This window comes from Lolium perenne, chromosome 3, assembly GCF_019359855.2.
Source record: "Lolium perenne isolate Kyuss_39 chromosome 3, Kyuss_2.0, whole genome shotgun sequence".
Taxonomy (NCBI): Eukaryota; Viridiplantae; Streptophyta; class Magnoliopsida; order Poales; family Poaceae; genus Lolium; species Lolium perenne.
In genome coordinates this window covers 325724628-325748856 of record NC_067246.2, presented here as the reverse complement: position 1 = coordinate 325748856, position 24229 = coordinate 325724628, and the positions used below count along the sequence as shown (strand labels likewise).

Sequence of the window (24229 nt, the reverse complement as noted above, 5' to 3'; positions counted from 1 at the left end):
ATAAATGCACCGGATCATTTCCAAACTTGGAATATGGCTTCCTATATATGAATCTTATTCTCCGGACCATTCCGGAACTCCTCGTGATGTCCGGGATCTCATCCGGGACTCCGAACAAATATTTGAACTCCATTCCATATTCAAGTTCTACCATTTCAACATCCAACTTTAAGTGTGTCACCCTACGGTTCGTGAACTATGCGGACATGGTTGAGTACTCACTCTGACCAATAACCAATAGCGGGATCTGGAGATCCATAATGGCTCCCACATATTCAACGATGACTTCAGTGATTGAATGAACCATTCACATACGATACCAATTCCCTTTGTCACGCGATATTTTACTTGTCCGAGGTTTGATCATCGGTATCACTCTATACCTTGTTCAACCTCGTCTCCTGACAAGTACTCTTTACTCGTACCGTGGTATGTGGTCTCTTATGAACTTATTCATATGCTTGCAAGACATTAGACGAGATTCCACCGAGAGGGCCCAGAGTATATCTATCCGTCATCGGGATGGACAAATCCCACTGTTGATCCATATGCCTCAACTCATACTTTCCGGATACTTAATCCCACCTTTATAACCACCCATTTACGCAGTGGCGTTTGATGTAATCAAAGTACCTTTCCGGTATAAGTGATTTACATGATCTCATGGTCATAAGGACTAGGTAACTATGTATCGAAAGCTTATAGCAAATAACTTAATGACGAGATCTTTATGCTACGCTTAATTGGGTGTATCCATTACATCATTCATACAATGACATAACCTTGTTATTAATAACATCCAATGTTCATGATTATGAAACTAATCATCCATTAATCAACAAGCTAGTTTAAGAGGCATACTAGGGACTTCTTGTTGTCTACATATCACACATGTACTAATGTTTCGGTTAATACAATTATAGCATGACATATAAACATTTATCATAAACATAAAGATATAAATAATAACCACTTTATTATTGCCTCTAGGGCATATCTCCTTCAGTCTCCCACTTGCACTAGAGTCAATAATCTAGTTTACATTTGTAAAGATATAACACCTTGGCCTTCCGGTGCTTTATCATGTTTTGCTCACGGGAGAGGTTTTAGTCAACGGATCTGACATGCTCAGAAACGTATGTATTTTGTAATTCATTTGCGTCTCAACGCATCACTCATTTCCAAATGAGTTGGCATTAAATATGTTTGGTCTTCTGGTGGAACCTTAATTCCGCGGTCTGAAATATGTAACTAATATTGTCACACACAATATAGCTTCAAAGTTCTGACTCTGTCGGAACTACACCAAGTTCTCAAAGAACCTCTTGACTTTAACATCCTTTGTCATTGTCAAAACAATGACATACTCTGCCTTCTTTTGTAGAATCCGTCATAATATTTAGAACTCTTCTAAATCTAGCATAGATAACTTCTAGCTCATTGTGCTACCTTTTAAACAACACTTAGTCTAATTTGAGATTGAAATTTTATTTTCATATGTGACAAAAACAAATATCGGTGCAACATCTTACAGCGATTTATTTGTCATTTCTCCATACAAAACTATATATATATATATCCTTGGTTCTTCTAAAGTACTCAAAGATATTCTTACTGTCGTCCAGTGATCATCATATGAATCATTCTGGTATATGCTCATAACATTTTATAGCACATGACATCTGATTGTGTACATATTATTCGTGATCTATAATCACTCATGTGTTTTTACTCATTGAGTGTCAGATACACTCAAGTCTTGTTAAAACTTAACATGACAAAAATATTTTCTTAATATTTCTATATTGAACTATTTCAATATCTATTCTATGTACTTTGACTTAAACATATTATGTGTTTTAATCTATCTTCATAGATCTTGACACAAAATTTGTTTCTGTCTATATCCTTTCATTGAAGTTAATTTCTCAATGAAACTTTTAATCAAGTATATAATTACATCATTTATAACCAAATATATGTCATCTACATAAGTATTATAAATATGTCTCAGCGCTCCCACTTAATTTCTTGCAAACGCAAGCCTCTTCATCGTCTCTGATGAAATCAAAAACTCTTTGACTATTTCATCTGGTGAAGATTCCAACTCCGCGATACTCACTTCATCCAATTGAAGTTCGTATACCTATCTAGTATTCTACGGACTAGCAAAACAGTTGGTTGTATCTTATATACTCCTTTAATACACACTTCTGTTAAGTAGTGTATTTTGCCATCCTACTAGCATATCTCATAAAATAAATATGTAGTGATTACTAGAATAATCCACATAGACTATAAGCATTGCTACGGAAGATTTAATCTTATCATAGTCAACTCTTTGAACTTTGTCGTAAACAACTTTTCGACAAGTCAAGCTTCTTCAAGGATATTCCATCCAAGTCCATCAATTTTATAGATCCATTTACTTTCAAAAAGTTTTTATCTATCTTGGATTTCATGGCATATAGCCATTTTAACAGAGTCAGGGCCCATCATAACTTCCTTGTTTGTAGTTGGTTTATCATTGTTCAAAATCAATCCTTTGTCCACAAATCATTTATCTGATCACAAAGTAAACCATACCTACAAGGTTCAATATGTACTTCGATCTCCATGACTAAAACACTTTGTAGTCATGGGAGCCATGATCGTTGTGGCCGCTTCTGAAACCAATTCCGATGCTGCGCTACTCTGATCATTATGCTCAGGTTCATAAACCTTATCAAATTATATTGTCCTCCCACTCAAATACTTCACTAGAAACAATTTCTCGGAAATAAGAAACATTGACAAACACTTTTGTCTTTGTCTCGTGGGAAGAATTCCCAATCAAATCTCTGGGATAACCAACAAAGACATTCATCCGATTTTGGTTGTAAACTTATTTACTTATGCTATGCATACCAAAATTTAAGAAAAGACTATCAAGTTTCTTACCTATGCCATAACTCGTATGGTGTCATTTCAACGGATCATGATGATGCTTTATTTAGTGTAAAAGCGGTAGTCACTAAAGCATAATCCACAAAAATATAATGGCGTCATAATATTTTTATCTCATCATTAATCCAACAAGGTTTGGATACATATCTTGGATACTATATCATCATTATGATACTCCAAGAAATGTGAGTTGTAGAACAATTTCATAACTCTCTTAGATGTTCGCTAAAACTCGTAATTCAAATATTTCCACCATGATCCAATCATAGATATTTGACTTTTCTATTACGATGATTTCCACTTCATGCTGAAATTTATTTGAATCCATTCAAATGTTTCGAACTTCTTCCTATTGAATATATCCACATATATATACTCAATTCATTGTTGAAAGTTTTCATGAAGTAGAAGAATCTCCCGCACACAACTATGCCCAGTGAACCACATACATCATCATGTATTTTTCCACTAAGTTAGTTGCCCGTTCAACTTTTGGCCTATGAACGGTATTTTAATCATTCTCTTTAGAAAAGATTTGCAAGCGCCAAATGATTCAAAAATCAAATGACTCCAAAAATCCATTTGCATGGAGTTCCTTCATGCATTCCTTTCTAACATGACCTAAATGGCGGTTCCACAAATAAGTGGAATTCAAATCATTTGCCTTATGGCATTTTAGCGTCAGTGTTATGTATGTGTGTTTTCACCATTAAGATTTATAATAACTTATCCATCATACATGGAGTAATGTCATAATTTGAACAACTCATTGTTTTCATTTGACCAGAGCAAAATAACAATTATTAAGTTCTTTATTATAAATTCTAAGGGCTAGATAGAATGCCAACGACGAACATAATAACACTTTATTTTGTTCTAGACGTGCATTCCTATCATATTCCTTGTCAGTCACTTAGGCCATTGTATTCTTGTATTGCGTTGTTTTGTATGACACTTCATACCAACCAATATAGTACTAATACCCAAGAATTTCATAGTGTGACTTAACTAGGAATACAACCATAACATGTATATCATTTATATACACCTGAGCTAGACTTTCTAGTCTTTTCTTTTCTTTTTGCCAAAATATCTTTTGCAGTTTCTCTTTTAGCTTTCCTCATTATTCAGAAAAACACTTCAACATCATTAACTTCTAGGTTTGTTGGTCAAATACCAATAACCTTGAGGTTCTTACTTTGAAGTTGATCATCACATGACAAGTGTTCCATATTTCACTATTAGTAACTTTGTAATATGATGAACAATTTCACTCATAGTTTTATCCATCATATCATGACGACTTTCCGAGGCCATGTCTGTACATGCTAGGCTCGTAAAGTTTTAACCTTGGTATTTGCATGTGCAAATCTAGCTTGCACCCGTTGTATGCACACGTAGAATCTATCACACAGGATCATTACGTGATGCTTCGAAACGACGAGTCTTAGCAACGGTGCATATTAAGGATGGTCACTTCATGGATATGCGAATATCGTTAGTGCCCCAATAGTTGGAGGATTGTGACGCCTTGCGTCTTCAACCTTCGTACATTCCCATAAAACTTATGAGTTTATGTAGTCTCACCAAATTATATTCTATCATCTTGCAATAAGGTCTTAGATATCACTTATATCTCATACCTTGATTATTTCTGAAAACTAAATTTTCAGCTCCTTACTTTTCAAACAGATTTGGACTTCAAGTTTCACGGAGACAAGATAACTTTAGGTACTAATTGAAAACATAGCTCTTTGAATCAACAATGTGAGGTTTACTAAAAGTTTGCAATAGGACTTAATCAATTCTTGATTCTTTAACAATACGGTACCAATCCGTAAAGTTTATTTTCAGATTTTAACAGTATTTCTATCTCAATAATAAGACTAGCGCTTGGTAGAAAAACGGATGCCAATACTACAAATTAATTCAAAATACTACTCAGACTATGTTCATGATAATTAGTTCATGTTTTAATCTAATTACTAATGAACTCCCACTTAATACAACATCCCTCATTATTGTTAAGTGGTACACGATCCAAATCCACTACATCAAAACCGATCATCACGTGAGATGATGTAGCTTCAATGGTGAACATCAACATGTTGATCATATCATCCATATGACTCGTGTTCAACCTTTCGGTTTCTGTTGTCCCGAGGCCATGTCTGTACATGCTAGGCTCGTCAAGCAAACCCAAGTATTCCGCGTGTGCAACATGGCTTACACCCGTTGTATATGAACGTTGAGTCTATCACATCCGATCATCACGAGATGCTTCGAAACGACGAACCTTGGCAATGGTGCATACGAGGGGAGAACACTTTATTATCTTGATATTAATGTGAGGGATCATCTTATAATGCTACCGTCGCGATCTAAGCAAAATAAGATGCATAAAGGATTAACATCACATGCAATTCATATGTGATATGATATGGCCCTTTATATTTTGTGCCTTCGATCTTCATCTCCAAAGCACGGACATGATCTCCATCATCTTCGGGCATGATTTCCATCATCGTCGGCGTAGCGTCAAGGTCCATGATGCCGTCTTCATGGTTGTTCACCTCATGTAGCAACTATTACAACTACTTTGAAATACTACTCAACATGAAATTTAAAGACAACCATAAGGCTCCTGCCGGTTGCCACAATACAATAATGATCATCTCATACATATTCATCATCACATTATGGCCATATCACATCACCAAACCCTGCAAAAACAAGTTAGACGTCTCTAATTTGGTTTGCATATTTTACGTGGTTTAGGGTTTTCGAGAGAGATCTAATCTACCTACGAACATGAACCACAACGGTGATACTAGTGTTGTCAATAGAAGAGTAAATTGAATCTTCACTATAGTAGGAGAGACAGACACCCGCAAAGCCACTTATGCAATACAAGTTGCATGTCGAGCGTGGAGCAAATCTCATGAACGCGGTCATGTAAAGTTAGCCCGAGCCGCTTCATCCCACTATGCCACAAAGATGCAAAGTACTCAAACTAAAGATAACATAAGCATCAACGCCCACAAACCATTGTGTTCTACTCGTGCAACCATCTATGCATAGACACGGCTCTGATACCACTGTAGGATAACGTTGCATAGAAAACAAAAAATTTCCTACCGCGAACACGCAATCCAAGCCAAGATGCAATCTAGAAGACGGTAGCAACGAGGGGATGATCAAGACTAACCCTTAAAGAGATTCCAAAGCCTATAAGAGTAGGCTCTTATTGCTGCGGTAGACGATCACTTGCCGCTTGCAAAAGCGCGTAGAAGATCTTGATCACGATCGCTTCCGGCGCCACGAACGGGCAGCACCTCCGTACTCGGTCACACGTTCGGTTGTTGATGAAGACGACGTCCACCTCCCGTTCCAGCGGGCAGCGGAAGTAGTAGCTCCTCTTGAATCCGACAGCACGACGGCGTGGTGTCGGTGGTGGTGGAGAAATCCGGCGGAGCTTCGCTTAAGCATGCGGGATGTGGTGGAGGAGAGAGACCGCTAGGGTTTGGGGAGAGAGGGGGGTTGGGCGCCGGCCCTCTAAGGGGTGCGGCCAAGGCTGAGGCTTGAAGTGGTCAGCCCCCTCTCTATGCCCCTCATTATATAGGTGGAAGCCCCAAGAGTTCTAGTCCAAGTCTTCGAATAAGACCCCAACACTAAAACCTCCCATATGTGGGAAACCTACTCAAGGAGGGAGTCCCACCCAAGGTGGGATTCCCACCTTTCCTTGAGGTGGGTTGGCCGGCCACCCTAGGGGAGTCCACCTTGGACTCCTCCCCTTTAGGGTTGGCTGGTCATGCAAGTGGAGTCTCTTTGGGACTCCACTTTCCAAAGTGCCATTCTTCCGGACTTTTCTAGAACCTTCTAGAACCTGCCATAAATGCACCGGATCATTTCCAAACTTGGAATATGACTTCCTATATATGAATCTTATTCTCCGGACCATTCCGGAACTCCTCGTGATGTCCGGGATCTCATCCGGGACTTCGAACAAATATTCGAACTCCATTCCATATTCAAGTTCTACCATTTCAACATCCAACTTTAAGTGTGTCACCCTACGGTTCGTGAACTATGCGGACATGGTTGAGTACTCACTCTGACCAATAACCAATAGCGGGATCTGGAGATCCATAATGGCTCCCACATATTCAACGATGACTTCAGTGATCGAATGAACCATTCACATACGATACCAATTCTCTTTGTCACGTGATATTTTACTTGTCCGAGGTTTGATCATCGGTATCACTCTATACCTTGTTCAACCTCGTCTCCTGACAAGTACTCTTTACTCGTACCGTGGTATGTGGTCTCTTATGAACTTATTCATATGCTTGCAAGACATTAGACGACATTCCACCGAGAGGGCCCAGAGTATATCTATCCGTCATCGGGATGGACAAATCCCACTGTTGATCCATATGCCTCAACTCATACTTTCCGGATACTTAATCCCACCTTTATAACCACCCATTTACGCAGTGGCGTTTGATGTAATCAAAGTACCTTTCCGGTATAAGTGATTTACATGATCTCATGGTCATAAGGACTAGGTAACTATGTATCGAAAGCTTATAGCAAATAACTTAATGACGAGATCTTTATGCTACGCTTAATTGGGTGTATCCATTACATCATTCATACAATGACATAACCTTGTTATTAATAACATCCAATGTTCATGATTATGAAACTAATCATCCATTAATCAACAAGCTAGTTTAAGAGGCATACTAGGGACTTCTTGTTGTCTACATATCACACATGTACTAATGTTTCGGTTAATACAATTATAGCATGACATATAAACATTTATCATAAACATAAAGATATAAATAATAACCACTTTATTATTGCCTCTAGGGCATATCTCCTTCAGTTACCTACATTCGTATATCGATTCCAAGGACGGCAAAACGAAGTCAAGTCACCTGCTCAGGGACTGTCGGCAGTTCCTTGACATGCACAAACTCATCCAAAGAATAAAGCAAGAACAGCTACCACCACCACCCCCACCTCCACCGCAGAATCAAGTCCAGCAAGCTCAACCCTATCAACCCAACGAGGCGTTTCCACCACCACGTGGGCAGATGAGCATGATCCACAGGACAGGTGTTTCAAAAAGGGAGATGAAGAAGCTTACCCGAGAGATCAACTTGGTATAAAGCATCATGGCAAATATCCCTGAATACGTCGACTGGTCTTCTCAGAACATTACGTTTAGTCGAGCAGATCACCCGATGACCATACCAAAACCAGGACACGCCGCCCTGGTAGTCGAAGCACAGATTGGGGGGTTCAAGATGAGCAAAGTCTTCATGGATGGTGGAAGCGGGCTAAACCTGATTTTTGTCGACACAATTAGAAGTATGGGGATCACCATGAACATGTTGGAAGAAACAGACACCTGCTTCCACGGGATCCTTCCAACCGCACCGGGCCACTCTCTTGGCAAAGTCTACCTGAATGTCATCTTCGGCAGGGCCGACAATTTCAGGAAGGAGAAGATCGAGTTTGAAGTGGTGAACTGGGAGTCACAGTATCACGCTATACTCGGGAGACCAGCGTATGCCAAGTTCATGGCCGTACCACACTATGCATACCTCAAACTGAAGATGCCAGGAAACAATGGGACAAACATCACAGTCTACGGAAGCTTCTCACGCTCAGACAATTGTGATCGTGATTTCCAAAGGATTGCTGCAAAGTTTAGGCTACGACAAGGGACTGTCGACCCCCCGCCCAAATCGACAATACAAGAAATCAAGGAGGAAAAACTCGACAGGGAGACAAAGAAGAAGCCAACTCCTGAAGCACCAGCAGCAAAAGCATCAGCGGAAAAAGTTTCGGCAGTGGCCAAAACAGAAGAGATAGGAGGCGGCAAGATGCTAACAATCGCCGCCCAAGCATCTGGCGAAATCAACAGCACTCTCGCAACCTCCAGCATGATGAAGAAATCGGAAGATGCCTCTGAAGAGGAGAAGAACCCCTTCCTTGATAAAACACTCTCTTAGTTTTTCCTTTACTTTACACAGGGCTTCTTGTTTTCGCCCTCCAGTTTCATATTTACCCTATCAATAAGTTCTTAAGTTTCGATTCTTGTTAAAGTATTGCAGTCATCTAAAGCATCTACGACCGTGCTGCCGCCAAGTAACGACATAACTTAACGCGCGGCAGAAGATAGCGCCCAGGGCAAAAGCCTCTACGAGCACTGCAAAGAAGAATAAGGACATTAATTTTCCCCTCTGCTTCAGATGCCTCTACGAGTGCCGTACAAAGCAAGAGTTTGGAAAAACTTACACACAACCCACGCTCGATATTTCACTTATGGAAATATCAGAGAGCAACGGGCTCATCGGCATAATCATTACACCCGAAAAATTCGGGAATGACTGTCGAAATTTACAAACGGTTGAAAGCAAAGTTGCGCATACAACAGGTTTCGCAAAACCTGCAACACGAGCTGATCACTCATAATGATTTGCTAACCAACTAGTACTCATACATCCAACGGGCAATTAAGCTTCGCCCCTTTAAATATTTGCCAACGGCATGGTAAAAGTACACATTCATGTACCAACCAGACAAGAAGTTTTTGGCCCAAAAAACCTGAACACTCGGATGAATTAGCCAATACAATTTACAAAGGTAACTTTACACCTTTATATCACCCTTGCGGAGTTTTCTTTTCCTCAGGTACCTTTGACATCTCCTCAAGCCTGTCGACAATTACATGAGCAGGAGCTAAAACCTTCGGGTACAGCTCCTCGAAATCACCAGTTGCGTTGGCAATAGACAGCAAGCAAACTGAAGGATAAAAAGCAAGCACAAGGGCAAGCGTGCATTTGGCCCCTGCAAAGACTTGAGATCTTACTAGCTCCCAAACCTTCTTGGCACTTCCAAATTCAGACATCAAAGTCAAAAGGGTAGGGGGAACTGCATTCAGAGGAAACATTGTTTTCCAAACTACCCTCATGGCCTTGTAGCACTTGTCGAAGAACTGGTGGACCTGTTGCACTCGATCCTGAAATTTGACGACGGCTGAGGCCTTCGAGTGTTCCCGCCAGAAAATCTCTTCGGATGAGGAAAGCTGAGTCAAAGCATGCACCCGCTCGTGTATCCGCTTGTTCTCTTCCGCAGGGTTCAACGCTATGACTGCCAAAACAATTAATAAAAGACTCAGACAAGAAGTTGCTAGCAAGAAGGCAAAGGGATCAAGAAACTTACAGTTTAAACTTTCGGTAGCCTTATGCAGCTCGCCAAGAATGTACCGCTCCACGTCGGCTGCAATCTCGCTCTTTTTATTGACGATGGCAGCTAAGGCATAAGTGCTGCGTAAATCCTTCTCCATCTGTGTCATCCGGTCTTTCATGCGCTGGATCCGATCGCTTTCAGGAAGCGCACCCGACGAGTCGTCTGCAAACGAGGGTACTGGGAAGACCTGCAAAGCATCGGTTATAAAAAAGTGATGGATATGGTACAACCCAACGTCCAAAATAACTCCCATCGGGAGAAGTGCAAGAAAGTGATATCATAGCAAAAGTGTGCCTACAACAATGCTAGCACGGAGTTTATTACAAAACATGAGTTTGGCGGCAGAGCAATGTTTTGCATCAGCTCAAGGCACAAGTTTGTTACAAGAATCAAGGAAGCTGAGTTTGAGTCGATGAACTAGGGCCAGTCGACGATTTCCTTGATGAAACCAGTTCAAGAAGCTGACGGGCACAAGTAAGAGCAGATGCCTTAAAGGTGCTCAAATCAACAGGCTGCCCGTCTTGCCCTTTTGGAAGCCCCTTAGTCATTTCCTCGATGTCACCCTTAAAGCCGTAACCCATCATAAGCTGGAAGGCAAGGACAGCACCAAAAGTGCACGATGTACGCTTGAATACCTCGATGACCTCCTTGGTGTCAACCGCGAAGGTATCGATCACTGTCCTGTGGTCTTCTCTTGCTTGATCTTGGGGAAGATCATCGAGTGCATCCGCGCCAGAGCACCCTTCCCCTTCACGAGAAGCTCTTGTGTAAGCTGGTGAGAAGCGAGAATCGTTGACACAGCGTTCGCTGGGGAGTTATTTGGAACTCTTTCTAGGGCATCGACAGGAATGTTTGCTGCCTCTGCAATAGAAAGGAAGGAAAAAATTCAGTCATTGACAAAAAGTTTAAATCCATAAGAACGTCACCCGACAAAAGTATGTTAGAGATTACCAAGCAAGGCCAAAGAAGATTGACGAAGGACTTCATCCTTTTCGGTTGCTCGAGCCTCAGCCACCAGCCTGGATGCTTCTTCCTCCTTCAGCTTCCCTTTCAGTCTGGCCAGCTCCTCCTTCAGAGAATCAATCTCTTGACGAGCCACGACAGCTATCTTGACTGCGCCATCCAGTTTTGAGGAGGAAGATTCGACTTCTTTTTGTAGCCGAACTTTGTCAGTCTCTAGAGAAGTGAATCGGGAGGCGAAAACCTCCAGAGAAGAGATAACGTCACGCAGGTCCTTAAGAGAGAAAGAAAAACAATTAAACAAGGCACGCTCCAAGAAATTTGTATTAAGATCAGAAGAGGACTTACAGAAAAAGGAGCCGCAGTAGCAAAGCTTGAGAAATATCCTTCCCTTTGGAAAGGGAAGACGCAGTCGATGCTTGAGCCATGGGGGCAGCCTTAGGAGCCGAAGCTTCGGAAGCCACCACGACCGGCGAAACGGCATCAGACTTGGCCTTTTTAGGGGGAGGCTCGATAAAGCCCTCGTCACTGCAAAAGTAAACAATGATCGTGATTATAACAGAGTATGAAAGGTAAAAAAGGCACAAAGATAACTTTCGTAAAGGAACTACTTACATGTCGAAGAGATCATCTTCATCGGCAAAGCCGCTGCTGATCTCTTCAGAGAGAAGCTCGACCCCATCCGCACCGCATCAAGAAAAGTATCACGATCAGTGTCGACGTTACGCACTGATCCATCTGCGATACAAGTGTTATCGGCTGAGGAGGGAAGATCAGCGTGGGCAACTTCAAGATTCATCGGACCATTATATTCATCCTCTAAACCTGTTTGATCGGTGGTGTGAAAATCTACGGGGATTGAGGAGCCTCTCCACTCAGAAGTATCATCCGGTGAATCACGTGAATTTTCAGAAGCCATAGGGATCTGGCAAAGAAAAATGACAAGTAAGAACAAAGGTAATCATGTCGGCTAAGCAAGGAGCTATAATAGAGATATGAAGAAAGGAAAATACCCCTGATGGTGGATGATCAACGTCAAGGGGAGCATAAGAAGAGATCAGCGGAATCGAATCTTCCTGGTTGAAGGAAGTAAGACGACGAACTTCATCAAGCAACTCTTTTTCTGATAGATCGGCAGCATTAATCCTGGTCTCATCCTTTGGACCTGAGTACAACCACATCGGGTGAACTCTGGCCATGACTGGCTGGATTCGGCGCTTCAGGAAAACTGCTGCCACCTCCGTACCAATCATAGTTTGGCCGTCAGCCTCTTTGATTCGAAGGAATTTAGCAAACAATTCTTCGGTTGAGGCCCTTTCGTCGGCTGAGAGGATGTTCTTCCAAGAGTCCTTGGGCTTGGCTTCAGTAACGTCGGCATAGCAGGGGAGTCGACATTCGGATGACGAGGAATCTTTAACGTAAAACCATTTCAACCTCCATCCTTGCACGGACTCTCTCATTGGGAAATTAAAGTAATTAACTTCTGAGCGAGCAACAAAACCTACTCCTCCGGTGACAAAGTACCCATTACTACTGCTGTATCTTTTCACATAGAAGATCTTCTTCCACAGCCCGAAATGAGGTTCAATACCCAAAAACGCCTCGCAAAGGGTGATGAACACAGCAACATGGAGGATTGAGTTGGGGGTAAGTTGCCATAGTTGGATTTCATACGTCCGCAAGAGATGGAGGAGGAATCCATGAGTGGGGAGCGAAAGGCCTCGATGAAGAAAAGATAAGAACATCACAGAAAATCTAGCAGGAGGATCAGGCCGAGAGATCGCACCTGGAAGGATCACATCTCCCGCGTCGGAGGATATCAATCCTAAGCTTCGGGACCTCTTTTCGTCACGCTTGGTGACGGTTGAAGCTACCCATCCCTGTGTTTGACCATCGAGCCCACGGCCGGCGGCGCCGGAGCTGGGGAGGGGCGCTGAGCGCTCCCCTTCGGAAGAGAAGAGGAGGACTTGGCAGCGGCACCTTCGCTGGTGGAGCTAGCAGCGGCGGCGGTATTCTTCTTCTTCACCATCACGAGATCTGAGGAAGATTGAAACTGTGGCGGCGGCGCAACAATGGCGAAAGAAGGAAGAAGAGGGAGAATGAGGAGATGCTGCGGGAACCGTGGAGAAAATTGAGAACTTTTTGTCCCTTGGAGATTTTAAGGAGAAGTTAAAGTAAGCACGTGGCGCTTGAGGAAGGGAAGGAATTGACGGCCAACTACGCCCACGATTGCGCGAAAATCGAGGAGCCACCTCGGTCGTTACGCGTATAGTGGTCAAGCCCTAAAAATACTGATTGAGCAGGGCTAGGGCTAGCTCGTCATGATGGACCCGTCAAGTCAGCTCCGCAGCTTACACGTCAGCAATGACGTCATAATTTGGAAGCATTCGAAGGAAACATAAAAAGTCATCGGATAAAGGATTTGAGTCCACGCACGGATTTCGAAGCATCCGTACCTAGACTCGGGTTACTCCCATCGGAGCGCCTGACGCGCACCCGATAAAATGAAGACTCAACAGAATGAGCAGTCGAAGGAAGAAGGTTTGAGTCAAGACTCGGTTGCAAAAGCGCTCGCACCCGCACACTGGGGCTATTACTCCCATCGGAGCTCGTGATGCATACCTGATAGAAGTTTTTTGCACTCCAGATCATGCCCGGGGACTTGATTCTCGTGTAGGGTAACGGTGTTTTGCCATCGGCGCTAACCAAACAACAGTTGGGCACGTTACTCATTATCCTTTGCATAAAAAGAAAATATATCGGATGACTTATGAAGATCTCGGCAGAGGAAAGTATTCGAGTAGTACAACTTGAGTCTATGCACGGATTGCAAGCATCCGTACCTAGACTCGGGGTTACTCCCATTGGGAGGCGCCCGACGCGCACCCGATAAAAAGAAGATGAAGCATAATCAAGATGAACAAGAGCAATGAAGGAGAAGAATGTCAGGAGAAAACATGCATTAGTCTCTACCCGAATTATCTTCGGCTAGACACTCGGGGGCTACTGACGTGGGCATTACCCTTCGGGTAACCAGTATTGCCCTATCTGGTATTGACAAATTGGAGGCCCATGAAGATACCTGAAGGCGAGATGGGCCACTAGGTCGGCGCATCAGAAGATTCCTTGACGGGCAAGACAAAGAAGCGAACAAACAAGGAAAGATTGGATCTAAACTACTGTAAACCTAGTCGTCCTCGGTTAGGACCCTTGAGACCTGGCCTCCTATATAAAGGCCAGGAGAGGGACTGCCGAGGGACACGAACAATCTTAGCAACCTTAGCCAGGAAAAGCTTAGAGCTAGGTAACCCTAGCAACAGGAATCTCGACTAGATCTCAGCCGAACTATTCGGCACCCCATTGTAACCCATTGTCTTCATAATCAAAGAACAGACAGGCAGGACGTAAGGGTTTTACCTCATCGAGGGCCCCGAACCTGGGTAAATCGCTCTCCCCGCTTGTCTGTGAACCGATGTCTCGTGTCAGCCTACAGGATTCCATCAACCCTAAGCCCCTATCGGAGGGCATTGGCGAGGAGTACCCTCGACAGCTCCACAAACAAGTTTCTTCAACATACATACAACAAACAAGATCAAACAGCCACAAATAAATCCGAAAAAATCAACTAAATTTCAAAACTCTACGGTGGCTTATCCATCTAGCTAGCAAGCTAGCAATAGATTCCCAGCTTGGCGGCTAGCGGAGCTCGCAGCGCATCGGGCCACAACAATTGAGTCTATGTGTGCACGACCGACGGAGCTCGTAGCGCGGAAGGCCAGCGGACCTCCTCGTCGTCAAAGCGCGGAGAGACATTTCAAAGCCATTTTTCTTCGCGCGGTGGGAAGGATCGTGGTGCCAGCTTACAGCGCGTGCTAGCCGGCGCACCAGATATACCGCTTTGGATAGCGCAACTGTCGCACGCACTAAAATATTTATAGCGCGACCTATTTTGCAGCGTTTGCTGGAGAACGAAATACGCGTCCGGCACTATATTGACGATTATTTTAGTGTGGCGCAGTTTACAGCTACTGCTAGAGATGCTCTTATGATTGCCAATTGGTTTACCATGATTATGCCTAGGCGATCCAATCACATCTCCTCTGAATTCTTTTGGCGATCGTCTCATTTTGTGGTGTGCTGTCTCCATTTTGTTTGTCGCACGCATGAAGCGAAACCGTAACAGACCACACACCTGGAGAACGTGTCGAAACAAACATCCCAACGATAATATAATGATCACACGATATAGAGTAGTATCCAAATCCAAACAAACGGCAGCAGCGGAAAGCGCCACCATCTGCGCCGCCTCGTGTCGCCAAACCCCTCGCCCGCCGCTCGCCCAAAGCCACAGATCCAACGGAAAGCCTGCGTATCGCCAGTGTCCACTCCGAGTCTTCAGTTTTCCTCCCTGCAAACAAAGCCCAGCCGCCGCGCCGCTCCCTTCCCCTCCTCCCCATCGCAATGGCCGCGCCGCCCCAGCCCACGCCCGCCGCCGCCGCGTTCCGCCTCGGCTTCGTCGGGGCCGGCAACCTGGCCGAGAGCATCGCGCGGGGCGTGGCGGCGTCGGGCGTCCTCCCGGCCTCCGCCATCCGCACCGCGCCCCACCGCCGCCCCGAGCGCGGCGCCGCCTTCGCCGACCTCGGCGCGCGCATCCTCGCCTCCAACGCCCAGGTCTCCCCTCCTCTAATCCATCCAACTCGCCATCTTCTCCTCGTTTCTCATCCATACCGCCATATTCAGACTACCAGACGCTCTAAACTAAACCTTGCGTGATTGCTCTTCTCGTTCGTTCGTGGCAGGTCGTAGACGACAGCGATGTGATCGTCATCTCCGTCAAGCCCCAGATCGGTAAGCGTCTCTACTCTGGAGATGCTTGCTAGGTCTAAAATTTTCAGGCTTCTGTTTGTGCGCACTTACAAAACTGTGCACGCATCGAATTTGCAGTGAAGCAGGTCCTAGTTGAGCTCAAGCCCCTGCTGTCCGAAGAGAAGCTCCTGGTGTCCATCGCTGCTGGCATCAAGATGCAAGATCTGCAGGTCAGTCACTGTGCATTCAGCCAGGGTTTACTCTGCATTTTACTAATAAATCGTGATGAATGGAGCCTTGTAGGGTATCACCGTGTGGTTTATTTGCTTATCTATGTTCCAATTTTGAAGAAGCCAACTGATGACATCTTCCCCTTTTTATGGGTAGATCAGGACGTAAAAGCAACTTGCTTATTTTAAGATAAGAATTGTTCCAAGTAAACACTACAGAGCAAACATATACACCAATATTTTAGGTCCATTTTACATCAATTCTGGACCCACGAATAAATGTGTAGATTCAACTTCCTAATGGACCATGTATATGCATAACAGCTACTGAAATTGTAGAAAACGGTGACATTACCCTCCACCAAAACATCAAAGTTGAGCCATGCACCATTTTATCTCCATGAGAAGAATATACTTCCACTTAAGCTACAGTATGTCAACATACCACAGATTTTTATTTTTGCTCTTGAAATTCCAGGATTGGTCTGGTCAGCGCCGGATTATTAGAGTAATGCCAAACACTCCATCAGCTGTCGGACAAGCAGCTTCAGGTAACATATGCTGACTCGTCATCTTTTACACTTCAGGTTGCTTATAATCTGTCAACTACACACATGTTATCAACACTGCCAACCATCGTTCTTATCAAGTTAGAGAATGACTAGAATGATGATTGTTTCCTTTTTGCTCTCCCCTGGTTTGGACTCTGTTAAGGTTTTATGCTCACACATTGTGGATTCGTGGTTGGGTTCATTCAGAATGAAACAAGGCCATGATACGTGTGGCTCTAGAAAAGGATTACTAAATCATGGATTAGCTCCATTGTTATTATGCATAATGACTGGTTGTAATACAACCCTCTCATTCTGCTTTTGTTTCTACTATATTTTAGTGTCTAATGAAATACCAGGGTTTACCTAACTGAAATATCAAGGCTACTTTAAAAACATTGAAGAGTTGCTCAGCTTTGTGACTTAATTATCTACTCACTGTAAATTTGTAACGGGCAACAAATTATCTACTTTGTCTTTTTCCAGTAGAAAGACTAGTATTCTGTGCTGTATATCATTTCTATTATTGGTTGAAACTCTGTAATGCCAGTAAAAATTTATAAAATGGAGGTAGTATAACTTTTCATGCATACTTTTCACACAATTGAAATTGTATGTTTCTTGCTGATGTTCTTGCACTTTCATGTTTTTAGTGATGTGTCTGGGAGAGACGGCTACTGCGAATGATGAAAACCGTGTCAAAAGCTTATTCAGTGCGATTGGAAAAGTTTGGACAGCCGAAGAGAAATATTTTGATGCTGTAACTGGTTTGAGGTATGTAACAAGCAACATATTCTATACGAAATTTTAAGGAAGCCATACCAAAAATAGGGCAAACCTGTTTCAAAAACTAACACACATTTCCATCTATTTGAGTACAGTGGTAGTGGTCCGGCCTACATTTTCTTAGCAATTGAGGCCATGGCTGATGGTGGAGTTGCTGCTGGGCTTCCTCGGGACCTTGCTCTTGGCCTTGCATCTCAGACAGTAAGTGTCCATTCCATATTATGTTTTTTCAATGCATTATTTAGCTTAATTTGTAAGCTGGAGCATTGTGTGTGGTTCCTTTGCGCGTTATGATTTATTGTGACCTGTCATATCAACAATTATTATTTTCTGTTCCTAGTATGCCTTTTTTTGGTATCTGCAATGCTGCAATTTCTGATGTCAATCTGCTATTTAGGTGCTAGGTGCTGCAACCATGGTAAGCCAGACGGGTAAACATCCGGGTCAACTGAAGGATCAGGTCACTTCCCCTGCAGGAACTACCATAGCTGGGGTTCATGAGCTCGAGAAGGGTTCATTCCGCGGGACACTGATAAATGCCGTTGTTGCTGCCACAAACAGATGCCGAGAGCTCTCAAAAAATTAATGTCTTATTCTGGTAGCATATATTAGGCTGGCTACAATCCCATAATAAAATGGTGAAGACACGATTTATGAGATTTTTTAATCTCAGACTCCAAACAAGTTCTCAATATATTTTTCCGATCTCTCTAGATATCTTGGAGTTGGTACCATGAGATTCATATGGTGTTTTTTTTATAGACATACCCTTTTATTATCCTCAATTCCTCATAGCACATTACAATTTTGGGACACACATAGCACTCGCCGCTTGATGCTGCCTTTCATGTCGTCTGATCACTTCCGGGTTGCATCGTCAACATCATATGTTGCCTCCACGTGTCTCCTCCGCTGAACAGGAGTTGACTCACCGATAGTCAGCCAGTCCGGCTGCCACCAGGGAGGAGGTGCCACTGAACCTCCGCTCGCCTCGCAAACAACACCAGATCACCAGTGCAGCAGATGAAACCAGTCCAACAGCAATGCAACAGGAAAAAGCAAGTCGTCGGCGCAGCAAATACTGGAGATCGAATTGCCAACGAATCATGCATCGTCGACATCATATGGTGAGAGTGATATTTCATTCTGGAAACGATGTTATACAGCAAGTCAGCAACAGTTATATTGTGTTGGGCTGCCTGCGTTTGGAGTATGATGGCATCACAGAAAATATGCCAACTCAAATAACCAGCAAACATGTGCCCCATTCTACACATATAAACCAAGAGCTCACGAGTCTATGTTGACACTCAGAATTTCAAAGAAACATAAAAATCACATTATTTAGCATCTGTCCAATCTGGCTATCATTTAATATGTCATACATGCTGGTACAATTATGAGAGATGACATTATTATGGACAATGTTTCTACAACAATCCAGTATGAGTTACCATGGTCATATTTATAGACACATCAAACTTCCAAGCCTTCAACATCACAAAATTTCACATGTAATTGCGAGAATGCCACCTATCTTCGGGAGACCATTTGTCTTCATACCTACCAAGCGAGTACCCAGTGGCAGGTATATCAGCAAGATGCAAAGGATCAGGTTCAATGCCATAATCTGTCAATGGCCGGTGCTCAAGGATCTTGTCGTGTTCAGTAACAAAATCTGGAATCTCAACCTCGCCCTTTCTTATGTCCGCCCATAGATACTCCAGTCGAGTAATATACTTGATTTTCCAATACAACCTGCAAGAAACAATTAGCTAAAGTGAGGGAAACTGAGTGCATTTTTAGTTGCATGTTGAGTGAGAAGTCAAGTAAAATTCTAAGCGAGCAAGACAGATACTCCCCTGTCCAAAAATAAGTTGCTCAACACTTTTTCTAGATACGGATGTATCTACACACTAAAAACATGTCTAGGTACAACCGTATCTAGACAAACCTGAGCAGTTTTTTTTTTTTTTGGGACGGAGGGAGTATATGAGTTCAAAGCTGTTGTTTGTTGTCCAAATGGTATATAGAATGAGGCATCGTTCCACCAAAACTTAGGCAAATATGAATACCGAAAACCAGGCCCGGTCCTGAGGTTTTAGGGGCCCAGGGCGAATTTAGAATCCAGGGCCCTAGTATAACCATTAAAATAATAAATAATAATTAATTATTTATTATTTAAAGATACTACTAATAAATATTTCAAGTGCATTCTAACACATTCTTTAATATAATAGATATTGCTATCAAATACTTTGAATAGACAATTTTTTTCCAATATCATATCGACAGTGAACAGTGTCGAATACAGGGCCTTGTAGATGGGGAGCTAGACTCTACCTTGTCATGGCCTTGCAATTCCTCCATTTGTGTCATCTATTAGAGAGAAGATCAACACACAATGGAAAACGAAAGTGTGTGGACAGTCAACTGTGTGCTGCAGTTCTTTTTCTTCTAAGTATTATCTGTGACTTTCGTAGAACACCATGGTTTAGCTAATTTGCTCCATTTTCTAAAAAAAAAAAAAGCTAATTTGCTCCAGCCCAGTTAATCGTTGTACCTAGCTAATTGAAAGCAAAAAACACAACCTAATAACCAGAGAAAAATGCCCAAACCTAACGAAAGGACAAAAAGGCCCAAGTACTAGCCCACTAGAAGCAACCGTGCTTCGTCCGTAACGTTTCACCCCTGTGCCTGTCAACTGTACGAGAGAAGCTCTCGATCTGCTCTAATGGCGATGGACATCAGTTCATCCACAGCATAGTTTCTTGGGGATTGGGGGCCCCTTGATTTCGGGGGCCCGGGGCGACCGCCCTGCCTGCCCCCCCTTAGGGCCGGCCCTGCCGAAAACTAACAAAGACAATGACAGTCTCTCCATTCTGCCTGTTCAATTCAAATCAGAGTCTTTTTCCTAGGAATTCCCTAAAGCATATTACAAGAGTAACTGCTCATGATTCAAGAACTGCATGACACAACACTGTACGAAATAATTCTCAAGCCAGATAAAGGTCTGCAAAATCTAGACCGCTCTTTCACAATTATTCACTGGTTTCCTGATATCGTGAGACCAACTCTGAAGCATATAATCATATAAAAAATAAAAATTGATATGCTGGTTTTCTAGCTATGTCCGATATCATGATAAAACAAACCTACAGGATCAAACATTTTAAATGTTCAAGAACTGTATGAGAGAAAACTGACCCTCCGCTTAAGAAGAGCCTGCCTAGTGTGGCCAATGCCAGCCAGGAATAAAGCCCAGGATGCAGGAAATACAGTATCTCCAGCCTTTCCTTGTATTCAGGTGGAAGTTCTTCATAAATCCCTCTCAAGATTGTCATTCCAGGGTTGTTGTCATCTGATTGTACAGTGGTGTGCACGTATAGGATGCAGAATGGACCCCCTGGCAACTCAGTGCGGAGCTTGTGGAACACGTACCTCTTCAGACGTTCACCGTCTATAACAGGAGCTGGAATTCCAAAAGAAAATGCCACGTGAGCGATACAGGGAGTTTTATAGGGACTACGGGCATATAAATGCTAAAACTTGTGGCATCGCAGCATCAGTGTTATGGTATAAGTTATGAGACTCCCACAATACTAAGAGAAGGGAACAAGCAACAGCTTGTTAGCTGTCAGTTTAAAAATGATTAATTTTGAGAATCATGCTAATTGTTGTATCGAATCGGTTATCCATTCTGATGGAAGTTGGAGCAACAAGGACATGGTAAGGAACCATCTAATACTAGTAGTAAGCTGCATACAAACTAGATTGCGATCGAAATGAATACTATGAACTCTGCGCCACCTAAATCCATTTTTAGGGACATGGACAGCAAAGGTCACCCCGTACATATCCTCGGAATACAGCCGCGATCCAATCGCAGCGACTTCATTCACACCAAACCCTAGACGCGCACCGGCAATCCCCAACTACCAATTCACAAATCGGGGAGAGAGGACGGAAATTAACGAGAGGGGTTTCACGCACCGGGGAAGAACTTGCCGATGACGCGGACGACGAACCGGCCGTACCTGTCGGCGCCCTGGACCCGGACGACCTGGAGCTCTTCGAGGTCGGAGAAGTCGTCGCCGAGGTCGGGGGCGCAGTCATGCCACTCCGCCTCCTCGCCGTCGGTGAGGAGCGCCGCGCCTGCGTCCGCCGCGAAGTCGGACCCCAGCACCACCACGGAGAAGTCCCTCCCGCCACTGCCGCCGCCGGAGTCCGATGCGAGCGCCATGGCTGGCCGCCTCGTGTGCTACAGTACAGAGTTCCTAGAGCCCGGCGTGCGGTGCGGTGCGGTGCGGGTATGTCCACGGCGGCGACACGCAACTGGCCCAGAGCATTTCACGATGGGCTGGTGTTTGGCCCAGGTAATACGAGAACCACTTGGTCGCCCGCTTCTAGGCTGATGTTGGGCTCTTTTTTTTGCTCTACCAATTCTGTTAGCTAGGTGTTCTACCTACTGTAAAAATAAATACAGCTGTTCTAGTATGGACAATCTGCTTTGCATTGTTCCAAAAAAAATTTGCTTTGTAAGGGGTGTACCGCTGCCAGCAATTTTATCAATATTAGGGTTTTACTGGTAGAGGTGGTGGATTTATGTCTCTTTGAATCTTTGAGGTTAGTTTACTTTTCCACATCTAAAACAACATATATTGGTGAAAAAGAGTTCGTATTTGGAACCCAACTCAATAACCTCTTCGTGGAATTTTTCATCCAGCCAACGATACCATTGTGGCCAGTGTTGTAGACCAAAAGGAACTTGTGCTAATGGAGGCATAGCTTGGGGGTAAGAGGCTCTTCGGAAGCACTACTATCATCTTTAGAGACATAGCCGAAGAAACACTTCTGAAGGGGGTTGAATAAACCAGTACTAAAGGATATAATGACGCAACATAGTAAGTCTTGATGTCTTCCAAGCCTAAGCAACCAATCTATTTATGATGTGACCTCACTCCCTTGATGTATGAGTGGTGTATGTTCATCACTCTAGAGAAATGAAAACCGAGAGACTCTAAAATTGAGGAACATGATGTATAGCTGGGGCAATGTGAGTGTGAAGCCACCTCACTACTTGCCCTTTTATTGGCTTGTGTGTGTGAGTGTGTTTATATGGCTCTTCAATTTCAGCACATGCACTCGTTTCTAGTTACTAGCAGTGGCCCACATTGCGATAGATATCATTATATTGTATGAGGTACATGTAGGCCATGCATGATAAATAATTTTAACATATATTGTTTCATGACATAAATAATCTTATTTATTTCAATTAATAATCTTATTCTATTTTGTACATAATCATAAGAAATATTGGTTTTTCATGAAACTTGACGAACACACATATTATGTAGATGTACATGTAGACTTTTTTGTCAAATTTTTCGGCACTTCGAACCTTTTTTTTTTTTGCTAGTGGAGCATGTGCATCCAGGAACCAAATTGATTTTCCCTTAACTGTGCAAACTCATTATGAAAATCCTTGCTGCGCCACTCCTAGCATGCAGAGCGGGGCGAAATGATTCCTCAAAGTAGGAATAATAATTTGGGAAATTACTTGAGATGAAGTTGGAGCAACAAGGACATGGTAAGGAACCATCCAATACTAGCAGTAAGCTGGATACAAACTAGATTGAGGTTGAAATGAATACTATGAACTCTGCGCCACCTAAATCCATTTTTAGGGACATGGACATGCTCAAGTCTGACGTATAGCAAACTTGGTCACCCCGCACTTATCCTCGGAATACAGCCACGATTCAATCGCATAGACTTCATTCACACCAAACCCTAGACGTGCACGAGCAATCCCCAACTACCAATTCATAAATCCGGGGAGAAGAGGACGGAAATCAACGAGAGGGGTTTCACGCACCGGGGAAGAACTTGCCGACGACGCGGACGACGGACCGGCCGGACCTGTCGGCGCCCTGAACCCGGACGACCTGGAGCTCCTCGAGGTCGGGGAAGTCGTCGCCGAGGTCGGGGGCGCAGTCGTGCCACTCCGCCTCCTCGCCGTCGGCGGAGGAGGAGGTGAGGAGCGCCGCGCTGGCATCCGCCGCGAAGTCGGACCCCAGCACCACCACGGAGAAGTCCCTCCCGCCGCTGCCGCCGGAGGCCGATGCGAGCGCCATGGCCGCCTCGTGCAACAGTACAGAGTTCTAGAGCGAGCCCGGCGTGCGGTGCGGAGTATGTCCACGGCGGCAGCATACGTTTGGCCCAGAAAATTTCACGACGGGCTCGTGTTTGGCCCAGTTAATACGAGAACCACCTGGTCGCACGCTTCTAGGCTGGTGTTCGGCTCTTTCCTCTACCAATTCTGTTAGGTGTAGCAAAAAACGGTTTATTCGTAGCAAAATCAACCTAATTATAGTAAAAAATGGTTCGCCCAAAATACACACAGATCTTGTTGGAGACTTGCCGAAGACCTCGTCAGAGACAATGTAGCAAAAATGTTGTACTATTGTAGCAAACAAATTCTAATATTGTAGCAAAACCGACCTCATCGGAGACCTCGCAAAGAAAACTCGCCGGAGATGACACCCAGGAACTCGTCGTAGGCGTCATCGGAAACCTCACCGGACACATGGTAGCAAAAAAACACAACAATTGTACCATTTTATTTTGCTATTGTAGCAAAACCAACCTCGTCGAAGACTCGCCGAAGAACTT

The 24229-nt window shown here is 43.7% G+C and overlaps 2 protein-coding genes across 3 annotated transcripts; one reads left to right on the top strand and one right to left on the bottom strand.

The window, feature by feature from the left end:
* The first annotated feature begins 15503 nt into the window (after positions 1 to 15503).
* LOC127345738 (pyrroline-5-carboxylate reductase) lies at positions 15504 to 18266 on the top strand. Its single transcript, XM_051372267.2, has 7 exons — positions 15504 to 15849; positions 15978 to 16026; positions 16123 to 16214; positions 16693 to 16765; positions 17419 to 17539; positions 17647 to 17752; positions 17949 to 18266. Exons 1-7 carry the CDS (start codon positions 15640 to 15642, stop codon positions 18135 to 18137), a joined length of 840 nt encoding a protein of 279 aa, XP_051228227.1. The 5' UTR covers positions 15504 to 15639; the 3' UTR covers positions 18138 to 18266.
* Positions 18267 to 18867: 601 nt separating this feature from the next.
* Positions 18868 to 23760, bottom strand: LOC127345737 (uncharacterized). Of its 2 annotated transcripts, none has more exons than XM_051372265.2 (3): positions 23433 to 23760; positions 20759 to 21023; positions 18868 to 19309 (listed from the first exon to the last, which is right to left on the bottom strand). In XM_051372265.2, exons 1-3 carry the CDS (start codon positions 23689 to 23691, stop codon positions 19060 to 19062), a joined length of 774 nt encoding a protein of 257 aa, XP_051228225.1. In that variant the 5' UTR covers positions 23692 to 23760; the 3' UTR covers positions 18868 to 19059. The 2 variants fall into 2 exon arrangements, with proteins under 2 accessions (XP_051228225.1, XP_051228226.2); XM_051372266.2 differs by lacking the exon at positions 23433 to 23760 and adding an exon at positions 21545 to 21809.
* Positions 23761 to 24229: the final 469 nt, after the last annotated feature.

Excerpts from the sequence above, each read along its gene's own strand:
- LOC127345738 (XM_051372267.2), top strand. The coding sequence starts at position 15,640 with ATGGCCGCGCCGCCCCAGCCCACGCCCGCCGCCGCCGCGTTCCGCCTC. Across the intron at positions 15,850-15,977 it reads TCCTCGCCTCCAACGCCCAG|GTCGTAGACGACAGCGATGT; the intron begins GTCTCCCCTCCT and ends CGTTCGTGGCAG. Across the intron at positions 17,753-17,948 it reads TTGGCCTTGCATCTCAGACA|GTGCTAGGTGCTGCAACCAT; the intron begins GTAAGTGTCCAT and ends TCTGCTATTTAG.
- LOC127345737 (XM_051372265.2), bottom strand. The coding sequence starts at position 23,691 with ATGGCGCTCGCATCGGCCTCCGGCGGCAGCGGCGGGAGGGACTTCTCC. Across the intron at positions 21,024-23,432 it reads CGTCGGCAAGTTCTTCCCCG|CTCCTGTTATAGACGGTGAA; the intron begins GTGCGTGAAACC and ends TTGGAATTCCAG. Across the intron at positions 19,310-20,758 it reads AGGCTCTTCTTAAGCGGAGG|GTTGTATTGGAAAATCAAGT; the intron begins GTCAGTTTTCTC and ends TGTTTCTTGCAG.